This window comes from Cupressus sempervirens, chromosome 4 (genome assembly GCF_028749045.1).
Source record: "Cupressus sempervirens isolate cs-2001-9-10 chromosome 4, ASM2874904v1, whole genome shotgun sequence".
Taxonomy (NCBI): Eukaryota; Viridiplantae; Streptophyta; class Pinopsida; order Cupressales; family Cupressaceae; genus Cupressus; species Cupressus sempervirens.
Window position 1 is genome coordinate 663,316,963 of NC_143121.1, and position 12,959 is coordinate 663,329,921.

Genomic DNA, 12,959 nt, shown 5'->3' on the forward strand with positions numbered 1-12,959 from the left:
AGAGAGGTCCTTCCCATCACCAAATCGCAAACAAGAGATCTCACGTACTCGGGTGTCGATACGGAGGAGAGGTTGAAGTAAGCTAGAGTAGATGTGGAACGAGCGACGGAAGAGCGACAACTATTATATAGTAGCATGAGTACCTGTGTATGATCAAAATCAAAGATAAAAATCATAGAATAGATGTTGCAAGCCACCATACCAGTACAAGTGGCGGGCCTATTAGAAACATTGCCACGGTTGATGGTAGTCATCACCAAGGTGGCCAGCAATGAAGCACAAGACAAACCTCGCTGCAATAAAGGAATACCACAAAGCAGGACGAAGAATGGTACAAGGAAGAGAGCACCCCCTCCAAGCCCACCATTGACCCTATGTTGCTAATGGTAGGAGGTCGAAAGACACTCGCAGTAGTGAAAATGGAAATCATGGGTTACAAATTAACAAACACCATTGTGGATAGGGGGTCGGGAGTGAATGTACTATCCAAAAAAAAATGGAATGCCCTAGGCAAGCCAACTCTATGGCCGTCGACATTCCATCTTGTAGGAGAAGATCAACATGGAATCAAACCTATTGGAACCTTATGGGGCAAAAAGTTGTCACTAGGACGCAACGGTTCCCTTTTGACTTTGTAGTCATCTCTTTGGAGAAGAAGGGGTATGATGCCCTCAAGGACAGAGATTGGCTGATTAAGGAAAAAGCTAATCACAATTGGAAGAAAAATACCATCTCCATTGAAAGCAAGGGAAAGAAATACCTGATCGATCTTCGAAATCAAATAATAAGTCAGGAGTTGGCATTAGGTTTCCTAAGTCGAAAGGAAAAGACTTGGACAAAGGAGGGAGAACCTCATGATGAAGGCATCTTGAGGTTGGGGAACTATTCTAAGGACAAGACTAGTGCCCTCAATGGGTTGTTCCACAAGTAGATAGAAGATTATGAAGTCTTCTAGCCTGACTGCAATGTGTTGGAAATCGAGGAAAGGGACACATTCCCTTCTTATACGGCAAAAACAAGGAAGGTGAGGATGATAGAGACAAATCAAAAAGTTGAGGAGAAACCAAGCATTTTCGCAAGCAAGAAGTTGACCAAACCACCCAAGGGAGAAAAGGAAGTTCATGGCAGTAGCTGAAAGGAAGACCCGTCGCATTGGCAAGAAGGGAAAGTTACCAATTGCACACCGTACGGTCAAACCATTCCAAACATTCGTACACCGTACAGTCAAATGGCGAAGATAAGAAACCACTAATGTCATATGCCATATGAGACTCCAAGACATGGATAGTACGAACAACTGTATGGAATGAAACTATACGAAAGGTACTATACATTAAGACATACAGAAGACAACAAATGTGTCATACAAAAGGCAACAAGTGCGAGTTGTACGGATGTCGGGAGTGCCAAATGCATGTTGTACAAATGAACATTGGAGAACAGGTCGTAGACTGTATGTCACACACCGTACGAACACTATACAATAGGAGACACACGTCATACAAACAACACCAGTATGAGAAGCCTGTACAATTGGATAATTACGTATGGAAATAGTTCGCCCAATAAGCACAATTTGTACAACACAAGGAGAGACCTGTACATTTGAAGCCTATACTCTTAGGAGGGAATTTCGACAGTTAACAAAAAAGATAGGCATGCTTAAAAGGACGCGAAGGGAGATGGTAGTTAGTAGTCGGATGGAAGTTGGCAGAGGAGACATAGCATCGAAAAAAATCAAGAAAATGATGTGCACCATGGAGTGCGGCATATAAACACTTCCATATCTCGCATATAAACACTTCCATATCTGGCATATAAACACTTCAATATCTAGCACATAACAATCTTGACAAAAATGTGTAAAAATGTTATGTTAAAAAGTCGTTAGAGCTTTGCATAAGTCGAGTAGCATCTAATTACATCCATATACTCCATCCTATACTATTAAGGTAGTCTCTAGTTTATTATCTTTAGTAATACTTATTTGGTTGTATGAGGAGACTTAGTCCATAAAGAAGTATATCTCACTTACTTCTTCTAGGATGGTGTTAGTAAGCAAGATCACAGAATGGACTCTCGATAGATACTACATTTGAGCACCTACGGTCCACAAAAAAATTTATTTGATCTGCCTCCTTGAGGGTGAGGGGTAATTACAATTGGTGAGACCCACTCGTTTGTTTCTACTTTAAAACTTATGCCCATATCCAACATTTTCTCAATTTCCTCGTATACCTTGGCAACATAATTCTTATTCGGCCTACAAGAGTTTTTTTCATATTGATTGTAGATAGTACAAGGGGAATTTTGTGTATGCAGAGCTCCAAACATTTCATTTAGGTCCTACTACGTCCAAGAAAATGTATCTTTATACTCCATGAGTATCTTGAATGCAACTATCTTTAGTACGAGGTCCCAATCATCCCCAACCGTGATGACCTTCAGAATTTCATCACCTAAATTCATCTTCTCCACATTTAGCTTCTCATATGTATCATCTTGTCTTTTTTGAAGTGATAAGTCAACGTATCATCAACCTGTGCTACTATCCCTTATACTCTTCATACTCCAAAGGAAATGTGTTACTCTCCACACCTTGGTCTCCTTCTTCAATTTCCCCAATTTGTAGAATGTTGCATTCGAGGTGGAAAACTATGAAGTCTTCTACTTGCCAAATGAATAGTCCTCATTCACAGAACTTGTCTAATCTTCAAAACAATTGTCCAAAACGAGCACTCCATCATTTGGTTCCATGCATTTCTTCTCTTTATCCATTCCCAACTCTCCACCTTTGGACTTTGATCAAAGGATGCCACTCTTCCCTCAAAGCCCCAATTATCAAGTCGTAAGTGTACTTCCTTCATTTACTCTTGATCAAGAATGTGTTCCTTTTTCAATTGTGGTCCCCTTTAGTGGCAATTGGACATCCCCTCCCATGTAGTGTATCATACACCTTCTACAAAAAGATGTCTACAAATCCAAGAAGAATTGTTGTTTCCCAAACGTAATTTTCTACACCACCAATGTTTCTTGATGGCATGATATCATGTCAATTGGTAGCTATCAAGTGGAAGGTTGATCGCTAGAGGCTTTTCCAAGTGCCTTTCTTGTGCCTCCATTGACAACAATTTTTGTCAACTTCTTCCCCTTCTCTCCATCTCAACAACGAACATTTTTCTCCCAATGCTCATCATTAACAACATGAGATCAATAATCTGTTAGAGAAAAAGGTTAATTTCATTTCATTTATTAAATTACCTTTCCTCCCTTCTTAAGATTTCACCTTTATGCACCTTTTGCATTCTCATTTAATAATTAATAGTAATTATTAAATAGCATTTACCTTTTGGGTTACCCTTTTCGGGTTTCGATCTCCTTCTATAAAGATAGATTGTTTGTAATTATCTTACATCTTTTCCATTTCTGAGAATACAATTTGCATATTTTCAGAGTTGAACCCTTACCTCCTCTTGACTTTTTCTTCTTTGTGGCAAGTTTTTACATGCAGGTATTCTTCGGGCTTTGTGGATTTGTATTGATCAAATCCTTCATGGTATCAGAGCCATCTGATATAGCTTGTTCAGTATCTAGAAAAAAAGGAGAACAAGGGTTTGATAGAACAGATCTAACATTTTTTGGGCATTCTTCTTTGATTTTTGGAGGTGCGACGACAACGATTCAAAAAAAAAAATTACAGAGGTGATTTTCAAATAGCGATATCTCCCTCATACGGAATCCTTTTTCTGAGCAATTTTTTTGTTTTGGGGTAGAATTTTGTGATCTACACATTGGTGCAGGTTGTTTGTGATCTTAGTTTCTAAGTTTTTCTTAAAATTGCAAATCCCGAATTTTGCAACTTCAAAAGCTTCATCCGAGCTCATATGGACACATATTTCGGTGTTATTTTTTTTAAAGTGCATGATTTATTGTCTACTTTCCAGATCTGGTATCAATTTGGAGTAATATTGAGTGGAAATAGTACTTTCAGCATTTGATCATTTTTTGGCCTACAAAAAATAGGTATTTGTGATTCATATCTGAAGTTTTTTTGCTCTTCTCTCATTTACACATTCCTTCTAACAGCTGGGGTTCAATTTTTCTATTGTGAGGGGTGTTTTGTATTATCGTTTTTGTTATTTACATCAGGAAACCAGAATTTTTTTCAAAAACAATTCAACACCTTCTAAAACAATGGCCGAGACCTCTTCTTCTCTAGAATTTGGTTGACCCCTCATAATTATTACACATGGAAAACCTTGATGACACGACTTCTCCGATCAAAAGGCTTGTGGTCTTGTTTAGATGCAGTGCAGCCAATTTTATAGAGGCCTTTTGAGGTCATGTAGCACAGAAACAAGATGGATGAGACAATAGGATTGATTGCCTTATAAGTCTCCAACAGTCTACAGTTTCATCTTGATGGGTGCAATACCCCTCTAGCTATGTGGACCAGGCTTGAAGGCTTGTTTGGTACAGAGAATGAGTTCATGGCACTTCAGATTGAGGCAGAGCTTACCTCACTTATACCGGATTCTTTTCCTTCCATTGAGGATTTCTTGACGAAATTCAAACAACTAAGATCTTTATTGCAGGGTTTTGGGAAGATGAAGACTGACACTGAGTGTATCTACCTGATTCTTTCTAAACTTCGTGGAAACTTTCAAATTTTTTCTTCTACCTTCTATTCCACCAAAGATGCTTTGGGTAATAGATTTGCCATGCCATCCTTTGAGGTTTTTTGTGATCAATTGACTCGAAAGCAAGCTAAGCTCTCTCAATTGGATTCTCTCACAGGCTTACAGAATCATGCATTGATAGCTCGACCATCTTCAAGGACGAAGGAGAAGACTCAGAAATCTCATTCTACAGAGTCTCAGATTGATTCCAGCACTCATAGTTCATCAGGGCCACCTCCTTCTAAAGGGGGCAAATCAAAGCCAGAAAGACCGAAATGTGCTTATTGTAATAAGCCTAATCATGATGAGTCACACTGCTATGAGAAAAACTTAGATGGCTATGCCAAACATGTTTCAGATTTGACAGCTCTCCTTCAGAAAAGTGACATTGATATTCCTTCTACTTCTCACAGACCTTCTTTATCATCATCATTTCAGTCAGATGGTAAAGATACAGGAAAGGATCATGCACTATGTGCAACCACTATTCCTCTTTCTTCTAAATGGTTACTGGATTCAAGTGCTTCACGCCATATGGCATCTTCCCAGGATTTGTTCTCTTCTTTTGAGACTTCTCCTACTCCACACACTTTGATGGGGAACAACACTGTTACGACTGTATGTGGGAAAGGTTCTATTGACATTGATGATGGTACATTTCATGATGTACTTTGTGTTCCATCTTTGTCCTCTAACCTTCTCTCTATTTATCAGATTACACATAGTGGGATAGGGAAGACAGTTGAGTTTGCACAAGATTTAATGCACATCAGAGATAGTGAGATAGGCAATATTATTGCTACAGGGACTGTTGATCATGCTTCACACCTATATTCCTTCTCACATTTTGGTCCACCATCTCCACTATCGGAGACTCGCTCTCTTTTTTCATGAGAGTCTACTAAGGTGAAGTCAGGTCACTTGAACTTGTGTTGTTCCTGAGACCAGTGTTGTGACTTCTACAACTCCACCTCCTGTTTAGATTTCATCTCTTGCACAGGATTATTCTTCAACATTGCCTACTATTGCAACTCCAATGATTGAGCCACCTACTGCAGTTGTTGAGGATATATCAAAGGACACACATCTCCTCTCAGATGACAGATTCAACACACTTGTTATCCCACCTCCATTAGAGATTCCATTTCAGGATTCTCACGCTTTCTCCTTTGAGCATCAGCTAGGACTTCCAGTTGCACCTTACATACATGGGTTTTATCATCCTTGTCCAATGCCTTTGTTTCCTTCAAATTGAAGCCACATTGGTATGTTCATCGACATACGAGTTCTGCCATTTTGGGGGGACTATGGAGTCTCAAGCTTCTATCATGGAGGCTTTCATTGTACTTATGGTCTTGAGAGATTCTCTTGAGATGTTTCATTTGTGCATTCTTTTCTATCTCTTTTTGAAGTAGAGTTTTTCCCACTGGGTTTTCTCTATTTCTCTGTTTCATAGAGATTTGATTGTTATTGGGTACCTCATCAGGCCTTGTAGCCGGGATTATGGAGTCTCAAGCTTCTATCATGGAGGCTTTCATTGTACTTATGGTCTTGAGAGATTCTCTTGAGATGTTTCATTTGTGCATTCTTTTTTATCTCTTTTTGGAGTAGAGTTTTTCCAACTGGGTTTTCTCTATTTCTCCATTTCATAAAGATTTGATTGTGATTGGGTACCTCATCAGGCCTTGTTGCCGAGACCCAAGTTTGCTTTCAGCATTGCATTGTATTTTCCTTTCTCTTTCTGCTTTGTTGCTCATCTTAAGGGGGGATGTTAGAGAAAAAGGTTAATTTAATTTCATTTATTAAATTACTTTTTCTCCCTTCTTAAGATTTCACCTTTATGCACCTTTTGCATTCTCATTTAATAATTAATTAATAATTATTAAATACCATTTACCTTTTAGATTACCCTTTTCGAGTTTTGATCTCCTTCTATAAGGATAGATCATTTGTAATTATCTTACATCTTTTTCATTTCTGAGAATACAATTTGCATATTTTCAAAGCAAAACCGTTGCCTCCTCTTGTCTTTTTCTTCTCTATGATAGGTTTTTACATGTAGATATTCTTCGGGCTTTGTGGATTTGTATTGATCAAATCATTTATTATATGGTTACCTTTAGTTAATGGTTTCATTGTTTGTTCTTCTTGCGGCTTGCATTAGTTCTATTTGTTTGTATTGTCACCAACTATATTAGTGATTGCCACTTTTAATTGTAATATGGTTTGCAAAAGGTTTGTTACTTTTATACATATTTTTTTTGCAACACCTCTTATACTATATTATTCTCAAACTTTATCTATAGTGGAGTACTCACTACTTCATTGGAGATTCTTCAACTTCAACTATAGTGGAGTACTCAATGCTTCATTGGAGATTCTTTTCTCATTTGCCATCACTAATCCCATGTAGGCTTTAGCTTTCAAAGTCTCTCATTCTTTGTATGGAGGTTTGGATGCACTACCTTCTTTGACTCTATAACCTAGTGCTTCCTTGTCTAGATCCTCCGCAATCAACATGTTCACCCTTTCTACTTCAAATAGTTGGTGTCTTTGTGATTCCTTAGTCCACACCACTTACACAATATTCCCAAATTATTTTGACTGCTTTGGCAATCTCGAGCAAAGTGATGCCATCTATTGTGCTTCCATACTGAATCATTTGTATCCCTTTTGTGTCGTACTGTAGTCTACTTTTTGGACCAATGTTGTTATTGTTGTTGTATTAATCTTTGTTAATTAAATTGTTGTGGTATACAGTAGTTAACGCATTTAGGTTGGTTGGTGGTTTTATATTTGTGGTTGATGGGGTTGATTGTTCCCCCTGAGTGAAGAACATTTGTGTGCTTCTTGCCTTTGGATTGTATGGCCATTCCTTGATGGAATCACCCATTACCTACTAGATGTCACAAAACAATTTTTCAAACAAATCTTAATGTGAACTCCTACTTTACACTCAGGGCACTAGAGTTCTTTGTTTTCCTAGGAATTCTCCTTCTCAACTTTCGGTTTCATTGTTATGCACATCATACCTTGCCATGGGGCTTGGGAAAATTTAATACATCGACAATTATATCCTAGGTACTTTCATCATCATTCGTCTATAGTTTTCCCCATGAATGTTTTGGCCTTTGCTCTCGATGTCCATCACCTGATTATACGCATTGGCATATAAAGATGAGGGCAACACTTTCATTTTCTTACACACCAGGGGAATTGATCCCCCAATTTAACCAATAACTCTTTCACTCTACGATTGTAAGTTCGTAGATTTTCATGCTTCCCTTGTTTGGTATTGTAGATTTCGGCCACAATTTCATTTCGTAACAATTTAAACTTTGACTTAAATGCCTTCTTCAAGCTTCCCAAGAGTCTAAATATCTCTCATCCAACACTTTGAAGTAGCCAACGACTATCCTTTGTAATGTTACAGAAAATATTATTAGCCAATAATCTTTGTGATCATAACCACTTGCTATTTAAATGGTTCTACACATCAAGCAATGCCATATTGGGTCCTCCAACCCATTCCCTATGAACTTGCAAAGCTTTAGCTTGTCAAAGTGGACTTGCCAAGAAGTGCCAAGGAGGCAACCATCTTTCTTGGTTTGTATATACCCTACCCTATACCTTGGACTTGGTTGGACTATTTTGCCCTCGACATCTTGGTCCTTCACTTGGACTGATGCCCATGTATGAGTCATCTACATGCCCACCCTAAGCATCCCTTGGACTTTGTTACCTTCCTCTTTGTTCCTAGACTCTCTTCTTGCTTGGAATTTTGGCTCAATGCCCCAAATCCTTGGTTCCTCCAACATAGAAATTTGTTTGACATGTTGTACTCTCTAGCATCTCCACAAACAAGGTCCCAAGGTTTTCTTCTTCGTAAGATTCAGCAAGTTCTACCCACTTCCCACCATGAGTAAGACTCTTCCTCTCATCTCAACTACATCTACAACTAGCACTTCGACATGTGCTTCTCAGTAAATATGGGCTTTCAACTTCGACAATTCTTCTCGATCATCTTCGTCACTTGCTTTGTTCTCTTAGCCGAAGGGATCTCTTTACAAATTCATTATGACTTCTTGACTGTTTGGTGTACGTCTTCAATCTTTGATTAGTTACATAGGTATTAATTTCCGAGAATATTTTTGTTGGTAATGTCATGCACTGCTTACTCCCTAAAGTTTGATTCTTCGTACCACTACAATATTTGTTGTCTACGTATCTTGTGGTCGTTCTCTTCTCAGAGGGTAATAAGGTTACATGCGAGCAACCTTAACAATTTCTGAAGAAGATGATCAGCTTTGTCATTCATTGTTAGACTATCTCAAATGACGCTTTCAAAGACCTCTCACCGGAGAACCTCCGTTTGAATGTATGGGTTTACAGATACTTCCCTCAAGTACACCAAGTCTTGTGCCAATTCATCTTCTATCATGTATTTCTCTTCTTTGGTTTCAATTACTTCTAGTTCTTCCATGAGTTTGCCTACTACATCGCTATTATGCCTATCTGTGAAGTATATTTCCCAGGATTCTTATCAGAACAAATGTCTACTCAGTATGGTTATGTTAATGCACAAAATAAACAAGAATAAAATTTTAAAAACATAGAACATCATATACAAACATAGAATATCAAAGTATAAATACAATTTCCAAAAAGATAGAGCATATAAAATGAGTACACATGTAGCAGTTCCCGACAGATACAAAATGAGAACATATATAACAGTCCTCGGTTGAGATTACCAACCATCAAGAACTCAACTAACAAACCACGTGTTGGAGACTAACAACACATAATTTACTTCCCAAGTAGCTGATTAACATTTAACTCATTTCCTACTCTCGAACTAACTAATATTAATTCATTAACATACTTGGCACATTCAAACTCCTATAGAAGCCTTTTGAGGCAGCAACTTTATTTCATAGGTAACAACAGACTATGACTTTTACAGTTACTTCTGTGTTAGCAGCATCAAATAATGCCAACTAATATATATGATGGCTGCTATGACAAAATAATGATATATTCACAACCTTCAAAACTGCATAACTTCTTCACGCAAGTGTTGTGAATTACCGAATTACATATTCTTCCGCAATAACCAAAAATAGGAACCTAATAAAGTCAAACCAGTAACACTGGATTTCACTGTAATTCAAAAATGAATATTACCTAGTGTAAAAACTGCTATCAAACTCCACACACACACACTGAAACTCTGAAAAACTCACTGAAATTTACCAAATTGAAACACGTTTCAAACCTCAGTATTTGAAATTCTGGCAAACTTCTTTTTCAGCACCTCTACCGACAAACAAGAGGATTTTTGTACTCTGGACACCTGGAAATCAAAAATTTTCATCCTCCGTTAACCTACACACCCAGGGTTTTCATTGGCAGAAGCAAATAGATGAACACAACCTCTCCCTGTACAAGGACCAGCAACTTAGGTGGATATGGATAACATGAGGACACAGGAAATAAAATGCGTCTATTGTGGAGAAGGGGCAGTGTTGATCTATATGACAAATCAACATAGAAAACTCCTTCATACATGCCAACCCAAAGTAAGAAAAAATGAATACAGATTGTTACACTCATGGAATCAATCTACCCTCAACTGTTCCATCCAAGTGCATGGTCAGATAAAGGGATCAACAGAGAGTGTCTATCTTCCATTGAGGGACCATGATAACTGAAGTCATTTCACCCTCCAAAAAAAATCTGAAGACAAAGGGAGAGTTTTCACACACAATGGCACCATCGTCTGTAGAGAAGGTTTCATGTTTCCAGACTGAATTGATATCCTGGTAACTGTGTCCTGTGGAGATTTTACTCCAAGGAGATTCTCTATGTGAATGTTTTGTGTCTTTGTGTGGACAATCGCTTCCTTGTATTCCTGCTCAATGTATCCTGTAGCTGCCTTACAATTACTTTTAACTTTTTAAATTATTAGAACTCCAGTCAATTTAAAATCAACGCAACTGTACTTTCTAGCTTTGCTGAATATTAGATTTTCCAGCTCATTAGAATTATCCAATACCAGTTTACAGATTCCACACATGCTTTTCTAAATAGTTTTAAGATTCCACACATAAGGTTTAGCGTACCATATGAGGTAAAATAAATCAATAATACTGGAAATATGTATGTTTTTCTACAAGATAGAAAACCACTGGAGTACTTTCCAAGAAATTTAAAATAAAAATAAACCTTCCTCGGTTAACCATAACTGCAAGCAAAATAGATTAAAGATATTAAAAAAGTATATGGTCTTGTCCCATTCCTGTTAGAGGGAATAATAATTCAAACAAGATGTTGAGGTACCAAGCAAACCAACTACTCATTAAAGGAAAATCAAGATGCTCAAATACTGTAAACAAGGAAATTCACTTACTTGTTGAACAGAACGCTCATTGGCTCAGCTGACCCAGTTTTTGTCTGAAAAATAGTTTTCTGCTTCTTTTTTATCCTGTTCTGTACCTGATCATGTCCGTGAATTCCCGAAGTTAACAAATGGTGGAAAAGAGAAAGTTAGGTCAAGTGGCTGTGGATCCAGTGTTGAATTAGCTTGGCTCTCAAACACCCATCAAGTATCCATTTTTAACGAGTACAGATTGCAGTTGCTAATTATTTCTTTCCAACAAATACAAACTTAACAAGAACAACACCTACCAGTTTAAGAATATCATCGACCCTAATCTAAAGCAACCTTCCTAGCAGCATAATTTATAACTAGTACTAACATCATAAGATGCCTTGTACACAAAGAATGTGATCTTTATGCACCTAGAATGATATAAAAGTCATGCCATGAAAGTTAAAATCAATACATGAAAACGAAGCTTGAAACAATCTTCGCAATAAGTAAATACTAAATACGAAACAATCTTTGCAATAAGTAAATACTAAATATGCTTGACTGTCTCAGAGACCAATCTAGGCAAAAGGAATATTATTAGACATTAATTCCTTTTGCAAAGCCGGAAACATAAAAGGGATAAATGCCAGACTTAGAGAAAAGCCTCTTCTGCAATATGAAAAAAATTTAAACTCCAGTTTGTTTCAATCGTTAAAAATCTACAACGAGACTTTCATAAAAGAACCACGAGTTCACAGAACAAGAGACATGATAACTATAAGTGTTGAAACTGGGTATGTCTTAGCAGACGAGGTGCAAGTCATAAAGAGGACCAAAGCCTACAATTAGTTTTTCCAGAAACGAATTTAAAATAACTGAACGTTAAAAAAAACAATTGCACACGTTTCAAAAAAAAGGGTTTCTGGAAGAGCAGAGGAATACATGTTTCCGCATATCATCGGGGTTGTCAAAATCCCCTAAGAGAATATCAGCAAGGTCCGCCTCATTCTCCACTTGTCCTTCTTCCTCACTGCAAAATCATCTGAATTTCCATCAAATGGAGCTCCAAAAAAATATCAGAATTAGTTTGAAAATAATTGGGTAGTCTCTCGTACGATTGCCATTCTGCTTCCTCCCTATTTCTGGCTGCAACACGCAAACGTGGAATACGGCAAGCAGAACTTGCAAGTTTGAAGGTGTTGTGAATATTGAAGTGAAAGCGGTGAGATACAGCTACGTTTGGGCTAAAGTGAGCATGGCGAGTAAAGCTGTTTTGGATAAAGCGCATCGTTCCGACAGCTGAGAGTGTTCCGCCAAACGCAGAGGGTCCTCTTGTGGTTACTTCTGCGCTGCAATTGAGAGTAAGTGGAAAGTCCAAACCCATAACCAATGATATGAAATGAAAGATTTTAATAACGTCAACTAGGCCTATGGGACCCCAATCAGCACACGCCTCCACAAAGGGGAATGATCGAATGAAGGTATTTTAGGAGGCGAGCCAGTCTATGGGACCATATGCACGTTCTTTTCAAGTTTATCCTGTTTGCTCTGCATTTACCTCAAAAAACTAGTGTATTGTGTAGATTGGTCCCCACAAAGAGCTGGTGTAGATCGCACTCCTTCAAGATGTCCTCGAATTGATGACGGATATCTTGGTATGCAATGCATGAAAATGTATTTTCTTTCTTCCCACACTTCCTTAGGTATCATCCATCTATCTATCTCACATCATAGATGATGGGATCAAAGATCACATTCTTACCTTTGCTATTAGAAGTCTATTTTTATCTTTCATGTCCACCTGTGAGTAGTTGTTAATCTCATGACACCACGTGGAAAAAACTTAAGTAAGTTGTAACTTTTTTACTAACTACTTTTTTAGCTGTTGAATTTTAATAATCGGG

At 37.8% G+C, this 12,959-nt stretch overlaps 1 protein-coding gene across 2 annotated transcripts in view; it reads right to left on the reverse strand.

Moving 5' to 3' along the window:
- LOC149563004 (uncharacterized) overlaps nt 1–12,729 on the reverse strand; it is a 92,509-nt gene extending 79,780 nt beyond the window's left edge. The window contains exons 1-3 of one of the 2 annotated variants that reach the window (XM_089826444.1): nt 12,171–12,729; nt 11,998–12,085; nt 11,092–11,177 (exon numbers count right to left, since the gene is read on the reverse strand). In XM_089826444.1, the coding sequence (XP_089682570.1) occupies nt 11,092–11,177; nt 11,998–12,085; nt 12,171–12,439 (443 nt within the window). In that variant the 5' untranslated portion in view covers nt 12,440–12,729. The remainder of the gene's footprint in view (nt 1–11,091; nt 11,178–11,997; nt 12,086–12,170) is intronic. The other variant, XM_089826443.1, reaches the window with a different exon arrangement.
- Nucleotides 12,730–12,959: the final 230 nt, after the last annotated feature.